General features: G+C 44.8%; 1 protein-coding gene across 3 annotated transcripts in view; it reads left to right on the top strand.

Moving 5' to 3' along the window:
* TFEC (transcription factor EC) overlaps positions 1–12,984 on the top strand; it is a 327,748-nt gene that overhangs the window by 246,862 nt on the left and 67,902 nt on the right. For 2 of the 3 annotated variants that reach the window (XM_078674359.1, XM_078674361.1), the window contains exons 4-5: positions 11,351–11,471; positions 12,488–12,544. In XM_078674359.1, coding sequence (XP_078530485.1) covers positions 11,351–11,471; positions 12,488–12,544 — 178 coding nt within the window. The remainder of the gene's footprint in view (positions 1–11,350; positions 11,472–12,487; positions 12,545–12,984) is intronic. The other variant, XM_078674360.1, reaches the window with a different exon arrangement.

Below are 12,984 nucleotides of genomic sequence, written 5' to 3' on the forward strand. Positions count from 1 at the left end.
ACTCTCAGGGGATTTGGAAGAAATATGGTTGCTCACTTCAGTGACATTAAGTTCAGTACGGAAAGAATAAAGAATTGAACCCTTTGGGATATACTGCATGATATTCCAAGAATTATGCATGGAAACCTGCAACCTGGCACAACATTCCAGATGTACTTCTCGGATTGTCAGTGAACAGAAAAACTCACCCAAGTACGCTGTAGTTCAGATGTATTTCTCAACGAACACTTTTACAGGCTTTTATTGTGAACATAATCTTTTTAATACACATAGCCATAAAGGCGGTGCTGTATGTTTCATGTAACTTTACAACTTCACATACCAATAGTAATGTTTTCAATATGAGTAAAGAAATGCAGAGGTGTTGCATTAGTACACAATGAATGCAACATGCTGCTGAATGGGCTGACCTGAACATTATACACTATATACCGTTTATGAATGAGTACTCCTCTGAAGGTCTATACAGGGGTCTCCAACCTTTTCCGTAACAAGAGCTACTTATGATCAACGAAAATCATCCAGCGCTTTTAATGTTATTAATGTTGTGTTAGCAGAAACATTAGACAAGATAACATTAGTGACCTCCCTTTGCAAGATTACTAGCAGGTCATCGGGCACGGTTGAAAGCAGTAATGCACAGAAGACTTCCTCAATGTGGAACGCTTCTTAGTGAGTTATATGTAACAGCCACGCAGAAAGGTAATAACTGTAGTAGTAAGTCTTTTCACCACCTCATGAGTCATCACTGACATATAGCTTTAAAATTATTTTGAAAACTCTGTATTTTTTCACCAAACATTATCTAATGACTTCTGAAAATGCTCACATTCTCCTCTTGAATTCTGGTATACATTCAATAATTCAACCAACCAACACGTACTCATTTAGTTGGCTGACCTGCAAACACGAGAGGTACTTATAGGTAGCTGGAGAGTTACCAGTAGCTCACAAGCTACTTGTTGGAGAATCCCGGTGTATAATAAAGCCTGCACACAATTAGGCTAATCTGGTAGGTTAGAAGAAGTATAAGACTGAAAGACAGAAAATAACACATTTAAGGATGCTAAAAATCACTATCGTCAGTTATATGTAATGACGTTCCTGCTCATTTAATGGAACAGTAAATAGCATATTATAAAATATTAGAGCAATAACGTTTAGCGAAGTACTTTAATCTGCTCTTCTTATTAAAAATGTTCTCCCGGCGGCTGTAACTGACACTGACAAGCTTGAATAAAAAATGATCCAGTTCAGTTAATTATTGGTTCCTGATAAGGTTGCTTTTATATATTATTATATAGCTTGTGGTTTTAAATTTTGTTTCTGTGCAATTTTATGTTTTAGATTTCATTAAGGGAACTGGAAATGGAATTCTGAGAATGCCTTTGAATATATATAAACTAATGCTCATCCTCCTGCTCAAGCAAAGTTGCCTTCATTTTTTCCTTCTTGTTATTTTGCCATTTGAAATTACATATATAAACAAACTCCTTTTCTTATTTATTCTTGTGACTCTTATTACAGATGCATTTAATTGTGCAGCGGCAATGTTTCTGTAAATTGTTCCGACCTTACTAGTGAAATGAAAATCATTGAAACTTGCGTGGAAAAATTCGAGGCGATCTAATAACTGTAAAAAAGAACAGCAACTATGTTTTATGAGTCGCGTTGATAGAAGAACTTGATATGCTTTTTTAAAGAGTAACTTTGACAGTCTGTAGTCCGCAATGGAGAGTTCAGTTTCTATTTATTCATTTATTTATTTGTAACGGGTAAACATCACCAGTCTAGCTAGCGTGTGGTCGTATCAGAAGAGTGTTCAAAAGTATAGAAAGGAGCAATAAAGACATGTGGAGTGAACCGTCCTTATCGATTATTTTTATTTTGATGCCCTTGCCTTTTTAAGTGCACATCAAAAGAATACAAGTCTCAACATTGTTGTTAAGTTTATCTCTTAGTCCGGGAGTTAAAGCGTTCCAGAATCTAGAGGCCTGGAAACCTATAGATCTTCTTACATGTTTCTGTCCTTTGAAGGGCCGTTAGCTGAAAAGGTAGACGTTGGTCGAATGATGAGTCTTGGCTGGTGTGTGTACTGGAGCGTACAGGAGCGCTCTCGTAGGCATTCTATGGTACTTTCAGGAGCGAAAGAGACACCTCATAATCCTCGGAGGAGGGGCCCTCAATCTCAGCTTGTACTTGCATTGCTGTCCTACACTCTCTTTTTAATAGTCTGTTTGCTTCAGGCATTTGTGCAGCTGCTTGAAGGTTGAAAAATCCCCCCAAAAAACAAGAACAAACACTTTGGAAAAACTGATAAAAGGTTCTTACAGTGAGGGAAAGGGGCCCCATGTCCAAGGAACATCAGATTCCTCCACGATGTTTACTTCTATAGCGTGCCCTTAATTTTCTTTCCTATCTTCTAGAGTTTTATATAGCATCTAATTGTCCATAAGGCATTGGAGTGCTTTACATGAACAGAAGTCATACTACACAAGAACACATTTATAGGCACCTGGGGAGTCATTGATTTGCCCAGAATCAGAGATTGTTTAGGGCAATAAGACAGGCCCATGCAGCACATGGGTCACAGCGGGACACCCAGCCGTACAGGGGCCCCAAAGCCTTCATAGGGGTCCCATTCCACCCAAGGCCAATGAATATCTGTGAGACTAGGAGACTTAAGGGTCCCTCTTCGAAATCTGCAGGGGAGCACCATCATTTTACGTTACACTACTGGGTACTTTATTTTGAGAGTTTTATATAGCGCTGGCTAGACCCGGAGGTATCAGAGCGCTTTACATAAGGTTCCACAGAAATTACAAAATTACATCAGTTACACGTTACATCAGCTACTAGAATTCTTATTTTTTTTCAAGAGAGTAGGAGACGAAATACATGGAGCTTAGAAGGGTAAGGAGGTATAGATAAACATATGCAACACATTAAAGAGCGAGAAGGGGAGACAAATAGAGCGTATAGGGGGTGAGGGGGAGTGAGAAGGGAGAGGAGAGGTAGACGGTAGGAGAGACGAAGGGAAAATCTGCCCAATGACCAACTGGGTAGGTGACGGCTGAGGAGGGAATCCACAGCCAGTCTCCCCTTTAGCTCTCAAGGTAGCTCCATCGGGCATCAGTCAGATAGCTAGGTCTCTAGGTTACATTAGTTACAGGTTACATTGGTTGCTCGAAACCTTTAAATAGCATACAAGACGAGATTAATGGCACGAGGAATGGTAAGGGGGTAAGGGTAAAAGGGAAACGAGGAGCAAGATACAAGGGGGAGACGGAGGAAAAAGTCTGCCCAATGTCCGGCTGGGTAGGTGATGGCTGGGTGGGAAGTCCATAGCCCATCTCTTCTGTAGCTATCAAGTTAGCTCCACCGGGCATAGGTCAAAGTGCTAGGTCTCCGCTGTCGGTGTCAGATCATAAATTGCAGGTTACATCGTTACAAAAGGCTACACAGTTATTAGAGCCTGGCAACATAGTGACAAGTAAGATCAAGACAAACAAAAAGGACATGTACGTGAGGGAACAAGCAGGTTAGGGGAGATATTCAGGAAAGGAGGGCGTAAGAGCAGGGGAAGTAGAGAGAATGGCGGAGGGGAAGAGGGGGGGAGGGTGATAAAACATAGCATGGAAAGAGGGGGGTGACGGGGATACAAACCGGTAGACGAGTCAGAGCTGCGTCCAAAGACCATTAAACTACGATCCCAGGGGAATCATTTCCCCATCTCTGTTGCAAGAGGCTCCTTAAACACAGTGGACTCTCTCAGAGGGGTCACTGAGACTCCAAGGCCTACAAACTGGATCCTTCCCCAAAAAGGGGAGAGGGAGTGCTTTGGCAAGGGGTGCCATACCATAGCTCAACTGTGAGTGGCTCCCTAGGCACTGTGGACTCTCTCAGCGGGTTTGCTGAGACTCCAGAGTATAAATATTGAATCTTTCCCCAACAAGGGGAGAAGGAGTGCTTAGTTAAAGGGTACAAAAAGGACAGGGGGCTAGGCGGTGTAGCGGGCAAGGGAAAAGATTCAGTTGAGAGGGGATAGGAGCAAAGGAAGTAGACAATGAAAGAAAGAGTGCTAAATGGGAACAGATATATAGACAGAAGACAAGGAAAAAAAATAGTTACAAAAATATGATGGGGGTGGGCGAGACAGGGAGACGGGGATAGAGAAACTGTGCCCAAAGTCCGGCTGGGTAGGTGACGGTCAGGGGATGAACCAAGGCCAATCTCCTCGATAGCTGAACAGAGTAGCTCCACCGGGCATCGGACATAGTGCTCGGACTCCACAGTCAGTGTGGAGATCATGAGTACTCAGAGATTGTCAGATTTAGGAGGGGGAGAAACCATGGTCCGAATGAATTCCAGACACCATCTTGAGGTCAGACACAGTCCAGGAGGGACCTCTGCTATTGGGCTATAGAAGCTCGCATATCTTGCTTGAGTTCCTGACACAGTTCGGTTTTAAAATCCCAGAGGGGAGCGACTAGGTCTTCCCTGGTGAGGGTCATATTCCTCGTCGCAGGATCTGTCTTGTTGGGCCGGGGGCTCTTATCTGTGGCGGCGAAATAGCGGGGGACTTTATTTGTCGCCTTCTTTGGTGGCATAGAGGCAGAGCAATGGACGGCGCCAAGATAGGCAGCAGGGTTCCCCCCTGAGCGACGTCCCCAACAAGTACTCACTTCCCTCTGGGATCTCCAGACGTGGGTTTAGGCGGTATTGCTCGTGGTTAGCCCCTGGGGGCCATCTTAGGGTCAGGTGCCAAGCGATGGAAGCAGAGCAGGACTGACAGACTTCTATTCTTAGATGGAGCAGCTACAGAAGAAGAGCAAGAAGAACGAAGGGCGGAAGGAGCCTAGCCTGCCTCTCTCCACTCTCCCACCACCACTACTGGAGCCAAGTTGGTCCTTGTCCCTTAATGGGACAAGGACCCAGTGAAGAGCTTTCAAAAACAGCTTCACATAATTGTGTTTTTAAGAACTTTGGCAGAGTTTGACCACACAAATTTGGAGCCTTCACAATTTGTCTGTGAGATTTGTAAGGGTTGTCTGTGAGATTTGTAATGGAATCTTGATTAGAATATTTTGTAAAAGTCTAGCCAACCTTTCACAAGTGCCTTTCTGGGCAAGGGCCTATCTGAGCTCTCCCTAGAGGGGGATTCTAGGGCTGCGAGCTGACCGCTTACCCTGACCTCGTTTTTAGAATTCACTAACTGCTTTTAAAACTGATTCTTGCGGAGCACTTGGAGTGCGATTTTACTTGGGGGCTTTCAGTGTAGCTTAAGGGGAATTGTTTTTTAGTCAGGTACACTGACACCCTACCCACCTGATTCTTCTCTTCTGCCCAGCCGCCTTGGAACCGCTATCGGCGGCGGTGGGCGCCATCTTGGGTGAGGCAGGGGGAGCGCTCTAGTCGCGCCTTCCTCCCGCCCTCCCAGGGTATTTAGGCATAAGGAGAACTGCGCCCGGTGCCTATCTGAGCTCTCCCTAGAGGGGGATTCTAGGGCTGCGAGCTGACCGCTTACCCTGACCTCGTTTTTAGAATTCACTAACTGCTTTTAAAACTGATTCTTGCGGAGCACTTGGAGTGCGATTTTACTTGGGGGGCTTTTAGTGTAGCTTAAGGGGAATTGTTTTTTAGTCAGGTACACTGACACCCTACCCACCTGATTCTTCTCTTCTGCCCAGCCGCCTTGGAACCGCTATCGGCGGCGGTGGGCGCCATCTTGGGTGAGGCAGGGGGAGCGCTCTAGTCGCGCCTTCCTCCCACCCTCCTCCCATCTATATAATGTGTGTAGGGACCAGACGGCGCAGCGGGCGCGCCGGATGCGCGCTGAAGCCGCGCCAAAGCCAAGCCCGTCTGCGCCCGTCCGCGGCGGACCGGGGCCAGGGGCTACGACCCTTGCCTCTCCCGAGGGCCATTCGTATTCCTATACTAGGAACAGACTGCTGGAACTCTGTCCTCCCCTACACACTGCCTGTAGGCACTCGATGGATGTGTTGGACATACGCCCGTGTCCACACTGCCCATTTAAAGGTAGGACTATGCTGGTGAGTGACTCTGACAGAGTTACAGTAAAAGGTGGGCTATTAAATTGCAGATCTTTAAGCAAACACTGTCTTCAGCTATGGGATCTCCTACTTGATGAGGATTTGAATTTACTATTCCTAATGGAAACTTGGCTGGGTGAGCACTCTGATCCTGATATACTGAATGCAGTCCCTCCAGGATTTACCCTCCATAGACTTGACAGAGAAAAGGGAAGGGGTGGGGGTATTGCCATTATTGTCAAGCACCCCATTGAGTGCGCCCTGAGACCGGTAAAAATTGACAATAGCGAAGCTGGCGAATTCAACATTAAACTGAGTCAGCAGGAATCCATCTCGGGAATTTTAATCTATAGGCCTCCGGGGTCCTTGGGAAATTTTCGAAGTAGCTTAATGGAAGGGATTACTCAGACTGCTATTAAACACAGTAAAGTACTGGTGCTGGGGGATTTGAATTTACACTTGGAGGATCCTCTACAGAAGGAGGCAGCAGATGTTCGATTAGTCCTAAAAGAGCTGCAGCTTGACTTGTTAAGTGTGGCCGCTACCCATGAGCGGGGTCATTGTCTGGACACTCTGTTCGCCAGCTGGGATATGATAAAGCCACTTACTCCCCTACAGCTCCCTTGGTCTGACCATTTTTTGGTCCCATTCCTTCTCTCGTATCAGTTACATAAGTCTACTAGGTCTGGGCCTAACAATTTCCCGCGTCGTAAATGGAGACTTTATTCTCAAGAGGCTTTTGTTCTGGCCGTTCAGAGAGCGAGGCCACCGCTGGCCACAAACAGTGACTTGGCCAATAAGGAATTTAATCAGCTTGTGGCGACCACCTTGGATGAGCTCGCTCCTTTGAGTAAAGGCAAGGCCAAGGAGGGTAGACAACGCACTGCCCCTTGGTTCACACAGGAACTCCAGCACATTAAATCAAATTGTAAAAAACTTGAAAGGAGCTGGAGACGGTATCCGAGTGAACAGGGCAAAAGCAGCTATAGCATAGCACATAGAAGCTATCAGTATGCAGTACGAAGAGTGAAAGCTAAATATTACCAGTCTCGTATTGAGGAAGCCAAGAGCTCCTCACGGGAACTGTTTAAAATCTACAAGGAGATATCCTTGATTTCCAGCTCTAACGCCCCTGCATGCGATTCCGTGGCAGAGTGCGATAGAGTAGCTGACTTTTTTTCCAACAAAGTCAAGTCCATTTATGCCTCCTTTTCGAAACAGCCAGGGAGGGGCAAAGACTTTATAGCCACTGTATTGCCTTTGGATCCTTGCACTTCCTTGCAAATTTTTGAGGTCCCCTCAGCTGAGAGTCTAATTAAGATCTGTCAAAGTGTGAAGTCTGGTTCCCCTAATGATCCGGCCCCTCCAAGGGTTATTTCAGAGGGTCTGGTAGGTCTGGAACCGCACATAAGACATGTTCTACAGACTTCCTTTTCCTCCCAGCGGGTTCCAGAGGAGTGGAAGAAGGCAATAGTATTACCTATTAAGAAAAAGCCAAGTGTAAGCATAGAAGTGCTGGAGAACCTAAGGCCCATTTCTCTATTGCCTTACCTGGCGAAAGTGGCTGAGAAGGTGGTCAATGTTCAACTCACCGAGCACCTGGAGAGAGGGAATAGTTTTCATCCCTCCCAATCCGGATTCAGAGCAGGCTTCTCGACAGAGACAGCTCTATTACGGGCCACGAAGACCCTAAGAGCTGGAGCGGACGCAGGGCACACGATGGCCTTGATCATGCTCGACCTCAGCGCAGTGTTTGACACTGTAGCTCATTCCATCTTGCTACAGTGTCTTAGCGAGGCTGGGGTCGGAGGTGCCGCTTTGTACTGGCTGCAGTCGTTCCTGACAGGACGATGCTTCCAAGTACAACAAGGGGCCTGTCGATCTGTAGAGATGCCACTAGACCAGGGAGTGCCTCAGGGCTCAGCCTTGAGCCCCACTCTTTTTAATGTCAAAGTATGTTTATTGAGTTTTGAAACAGAAGAAACAGGCATGGCATGGCAATAGACAATCAGCAGGCAAGTAAGGCAAGCGAGACAGACAAACACGTCTTCTGTGTTTCTGAAGCCGACATCTGCTTGCTGCAGGAAACCCACCTCTTAGCTAAAGATTGGCACCGGCTGCGCTCCCGCGCCTTCCCACAGCAATTCTTCTCCTCTCTCCCATCAAAGAAAGCCGGGGTGGCTATCCTTATATCACGGCGCTTCAAGGGCAAGGCGGGGGCTAAAATAGGGGAAATCAAAGGACGCCTTCTAGCCCACACTTTTCTAATAGGCAACACTGCATACACAATAGGCTCCATTTACTCCCCCAACACAGGTCAAGAACCCTTCTTGATCTCCGCAATCTCTGAATCGCTTCAAGCTCCTCACACCCACATGCTACTAGGGGGGGACATCAACCTCGTCATGGATGCCGACAGAGATATATCGGGGCACCGTTATGGAGACACCAGGGCACTTTCGCAAAAGGGCGTTTCTTGGCTGCATGATAGAGACATCTCGGACCTTTGGAGGCATACACACCCCCTCACAACGCAATACACATTTTACTCACACGTACACCATACTTACGCGCGCATAGACCACTTCCTGGGATCATCAGGCCTCATTCCTCACATCGCCACAGCGTCGATTGTCCCGGCAGCCCTCTCCGACCATGCGGCATAGGAACTGAAGCCCCACTCTTTTTAATCTGTATATGGCCTCCCTGGCTAAAGTGGTTCAGGCATTTGGGGTGGAATTGGTATCCTATGCCGACGACACCCAGCTGCTGATCTCTTTATCGCAGAATCCAGCCACTGCTTCCTCCAACTTTAAGGCCTGTATGCAGGCCTTGGCTGGCTGGATGGACTCCCACTGCCTTAAGCTCAACGGTTCAAAAACAGAGGTTCTGGTAGTGGGGGGGAAGACCGACAGCTGGTCGGCAGAGTGGTGGCCTCCATGTCTGGGTCCCACCCCCACACCTTGTGAGGAAGCTAAGAACCTGGGAGTATGGGTTAACCCCACTCTCTCCTTTGAGGGCCACATAAGGCGCCTTGTGGGTAAGTGTTTCGGGGTACTGAAGACCCTTAATAAAACACAAGATCTGTTACCTCTAGAGGCTAGAAGGATGATGACGCAGGCGCTGGTGACATCTCGGTTGGACTATGGGAACATTTTGTTCCTCGGGTCCACCGAGGGATGCTTAGGTTGCCTGCAAGTCATCCAGAATGCCGCCGCCAGACTGGTGCTGAGGAGACCGAGGAGAGCAAACTCGCAGAAGGCGTTGGATGCCCTTCACTGGTTGCCAGTGAGGAAACGCGTGTTGTTCAAATGCCTTCTGTTCGTTCACCGTATTGTCTGGGGCAGGTCTCCCGCTTATCTCTGGGACTTAGTCAGCCGGTATGAGCCGCCAAGGGCCCTCCGTTCGGAGGGCATTGGGCTGCTGACAGTTCCGAGGGTAAGGAAGGCCAGAATGGGCGGGCGATCTTTCTCGCTTCAAGCTGCTCAGCAATGGAACAAACTTCCTCCTGCTATGAGACTGGAAAGCAGTGAGTCGGCGTTTCGGTCTAGGCTCAAAACCCTTCTGTACATTTTGTAGGGACGGGGGTTATGAATGAGGTCTGGGTGTGCTATTAGCTTCACCAGCGCGGGGACACGCCGTGATGGCGTTACTGTGCGCTTTATAAGCTCTTTATTATTATTATTATTATTATTATTGCCTTCGCCACCAAGTGGTTGAAATCCATAAAAGGAAGATATTTACTATGGATATCCATTTCTAGGTTTACATCTATAGTTGCAGCATTGATTGTAGAGTGATTAATAGACCCAAATAAAAAATTATTCCCTGATTTCATTGTTTTTGTGTAGGGGTGTCTGTGGAGAAATTTGTGTCGTGTTTTTAGTTTCCCGTAAAGGATTTCTGTTTTGACACACTAAGGCAGAGTACATTTTCATTCACCCACTAGATTCCATAATGTTTGTGTAACTCCCCAAATTTGGCAGTTGCATGTGTGTTTTATTCTTATCAGTGTACATTTGCCGATGTGTTAGATGCCACACTGGCCTTTTCCTGGTGCCCTGCAGACTTAAGAGATGCTTTCAAAGTAGCTATGGGCTGCCAAGATCAAATTATACCCTCTTGACCCTATGGTAATCACAGTCTCTTGCATTTTGGGGATAGGTTTAAACAGTTTTGACAGCATTGATTTTTGTTTTCCAGTGGATAATTCTTATTAATGTCTAAAGCTAGTCATGTCCTGGCTATCTCACAAGGAGGTTGGGAATGCCAAGGATAGCCACCATTTAATCAAGGGTTGCCTAGCCAGGATCAATGCCTATACAAAAAATCTGTGCATAAACATGAATACAAAGGATTCTGTGTGTCTCACTTTATCCCACCATGTATTTTAGATACATACATGTATGTAACTATGTATGTATTTAGAAGGTGTGAACCTAGCCTAGCCAAAAGGCAGCAGCGCGCCACACATAGTCAACTGCAAGCATAAGGTCAACAAGTGATAGGAGAGTGTAATAGTGTAAAAATAAGCAACAAATTAGTTTGCACCATTTTGTTTACACTAGCAAAGATGTGTCCTTTGGTAATTTACCTATAAAGAAACTATGCTACGAGTGATAACTTGCACAAAACTGGTTCAAATATAATAATGTGAATGTTATTCCATAGCTTTTAGCCCCAATCAAATTGAAAATTATAAAACGCAAAAACGCAGCTCAAAGTCACTAATCATTGTGGTATAATTGGGATTCACAAACTAAATGTAGATGGAGAGAGGATGTAGCCATTTGGCTACAGAGGTCGACATCGAAGCTAGGGAACCAGGTTGGTGTCTCCGCAATGACGCTCAACATCCTGTGATTCTGGGCAAATCACTTAACCTCCCCGTGCCTAACAAAAATTAATGTGTCCTTCTGTAACTAAACTGGTGGTATGTAAATCGCTCTGATACCCAATATCTTCTGGTCTAGTTTGCGCTATATAAAACTCCCCCCCCAAAAAAAGATACATCGATACATTTTAATTCGATTTTTCTGTATGTTTCTTAAATTGCCTTTGGATGTAGCTTATTTTAAATGTATTTTTGTTACAAAATTATCCTGAAATTTCAAAGTACAGATTTCCCCAAAATTCAAAGTTCTTTAACAGAAGATGTCATTTAATTCCAAACTTTTTGCAGTTATGATATAATATACACCTTCTATTGTTTACTAAAACATGGCAAAGCTCTAAGTTAATGTTTTGTGTGTATTCTTTTATATATGTTTCATGAACTTTCTGTTTTGAATCTGCAGCTGCCGTTACCCAATGAACTTATAGATGTATATAATACTGGTCAAGGAATGCCCGTTGCAGACATGGGTCTTACAAGTGCATCATGCCCTTCCAGTCATGGCGTGAAAAGGGAAGCTATAGGTAATGTGGTTTCGTAGCAACATTTTACCTCATGTGCCACTTTCTTTTTTTTTAAAGTCCTTTGCAAAGTTAACAGAACGTCCAAAGAGTTTGTTAGTAAGACCTTGTCTTCATTTTTGAAAAGCAACTGGGGTAGTATTAGTTGGGGAGTTCAGACAGTTTTGACAAGTGAAACCCCAAGCAAAGTTTTTGTTATTGTGGTTCGAGCTTCTGTCTGTAAGTATCGCTATTGCTTGGTAATATGCCCCTTAGTTTCATACTGTAGGTAGAAATGATTTCCCAACTACCCGGATGTAATAAAAAAACGATAACTCCTATCTAGTACTTCACAGAGAGCCAGATTCCTGTTATGAGTGCGTGCGTCTGTTGAGGCATAATTGTTTTAGGAACATCCGCAGTACAGCAGATTCCTTCATATGCTGGCTTGCTCTCTACCACATATATGTATCATCTCTCATGGCCACGGTGCCCTAAAGGAAAGGAGGACTCTTTTAATGCCTTTCAATACACCCATTGATAGTAAACCCCTACTAATGGATTACAAGTTCAAAAAGTTAAATTTAATTATTCTGAACAAGGGTAATAGTCATCTTGAGCTGTATACTTCCCAGTCAAAGAGAAGAAAGAGCCCCATTTATATCCACTTCTCAAACATTTGTGTATCAATGCGATAAAAATGGATTTTCCATAGCTAGTGCTGGACCTTTTTGTTGTAATTAAAATGCAGCAAACCCAGCAGAATTATGTGCTGCCTATACAACATGTTTCTGCAGACACCGTCGTTGCTTCTAGCAGCGATATATGACCTGTCCTCCGCTTCACTTCACAGCATAATCACAGGTATTAGAAATTAGTCTAATGGTTTTATCGTGCAAAAATAAATAAATGTAATGCTTGGTAAATAGATTAAGTAATGTGCTGAATCAAAAAACATGTAACCAAAAGTCATCCGTTCTTTCATTAATGAGCGATTGACTTGAGATCATAGAAGTTAATTTGGGTTCCTTTTCCGTCAGAAGCAGAGACAAGGGCCATGGTAAAAGAAAGACAGAAGAAGGACAATCACAACCTAAGTAAGTACATATTTAAATTGGTGCTACTGTGTGAACAGATCTCATTGAGCTTGCATATTGACAGCATATATTTTGTATTAAATGTTCAGGGACTTGAAAATTAACATGACAGATACGATGTCTCCCACTTGAGACTTTTGTGAAATAAGCTTCTTTTCTATTAAAATTATACTTTGGTATGCCCTTCGTTGGTCACAGAAGCAAATAGCAGCTTGACGACCACAGCATCCTATTTGGAATTGCTGGTAATGTGATGATTAATCATTACCTCCAGTCTGAGCCAGTTCTGGCTAGGAGTGCTTATGGGCTCAGACTGTAATATCTGCTTATTACTGACGTTGCTAGCGGGACACAATTAGAAAGTAGTGCCTTCTGGCACCATGACCTTTTCTGTGCTTAGCAGATGTTTAGGATGAATATCATGAGGCCTGATATCACTT

Source organism: Lissotriton helveticus, chromosome 1_1 (genome assembly GCF_964261635.1).
Source record: "Lissotriton helveticus chromosome 1_1, aLisHel1.1, whole genome shotgun sequence".
Taxonomy (NCBI): domain Eukaryota; kingdom Metazoa; phylum Chordata; class Amphibia; order Caudata; family Salamandridae; genus Lissotriton; species Lissotriton helveticus.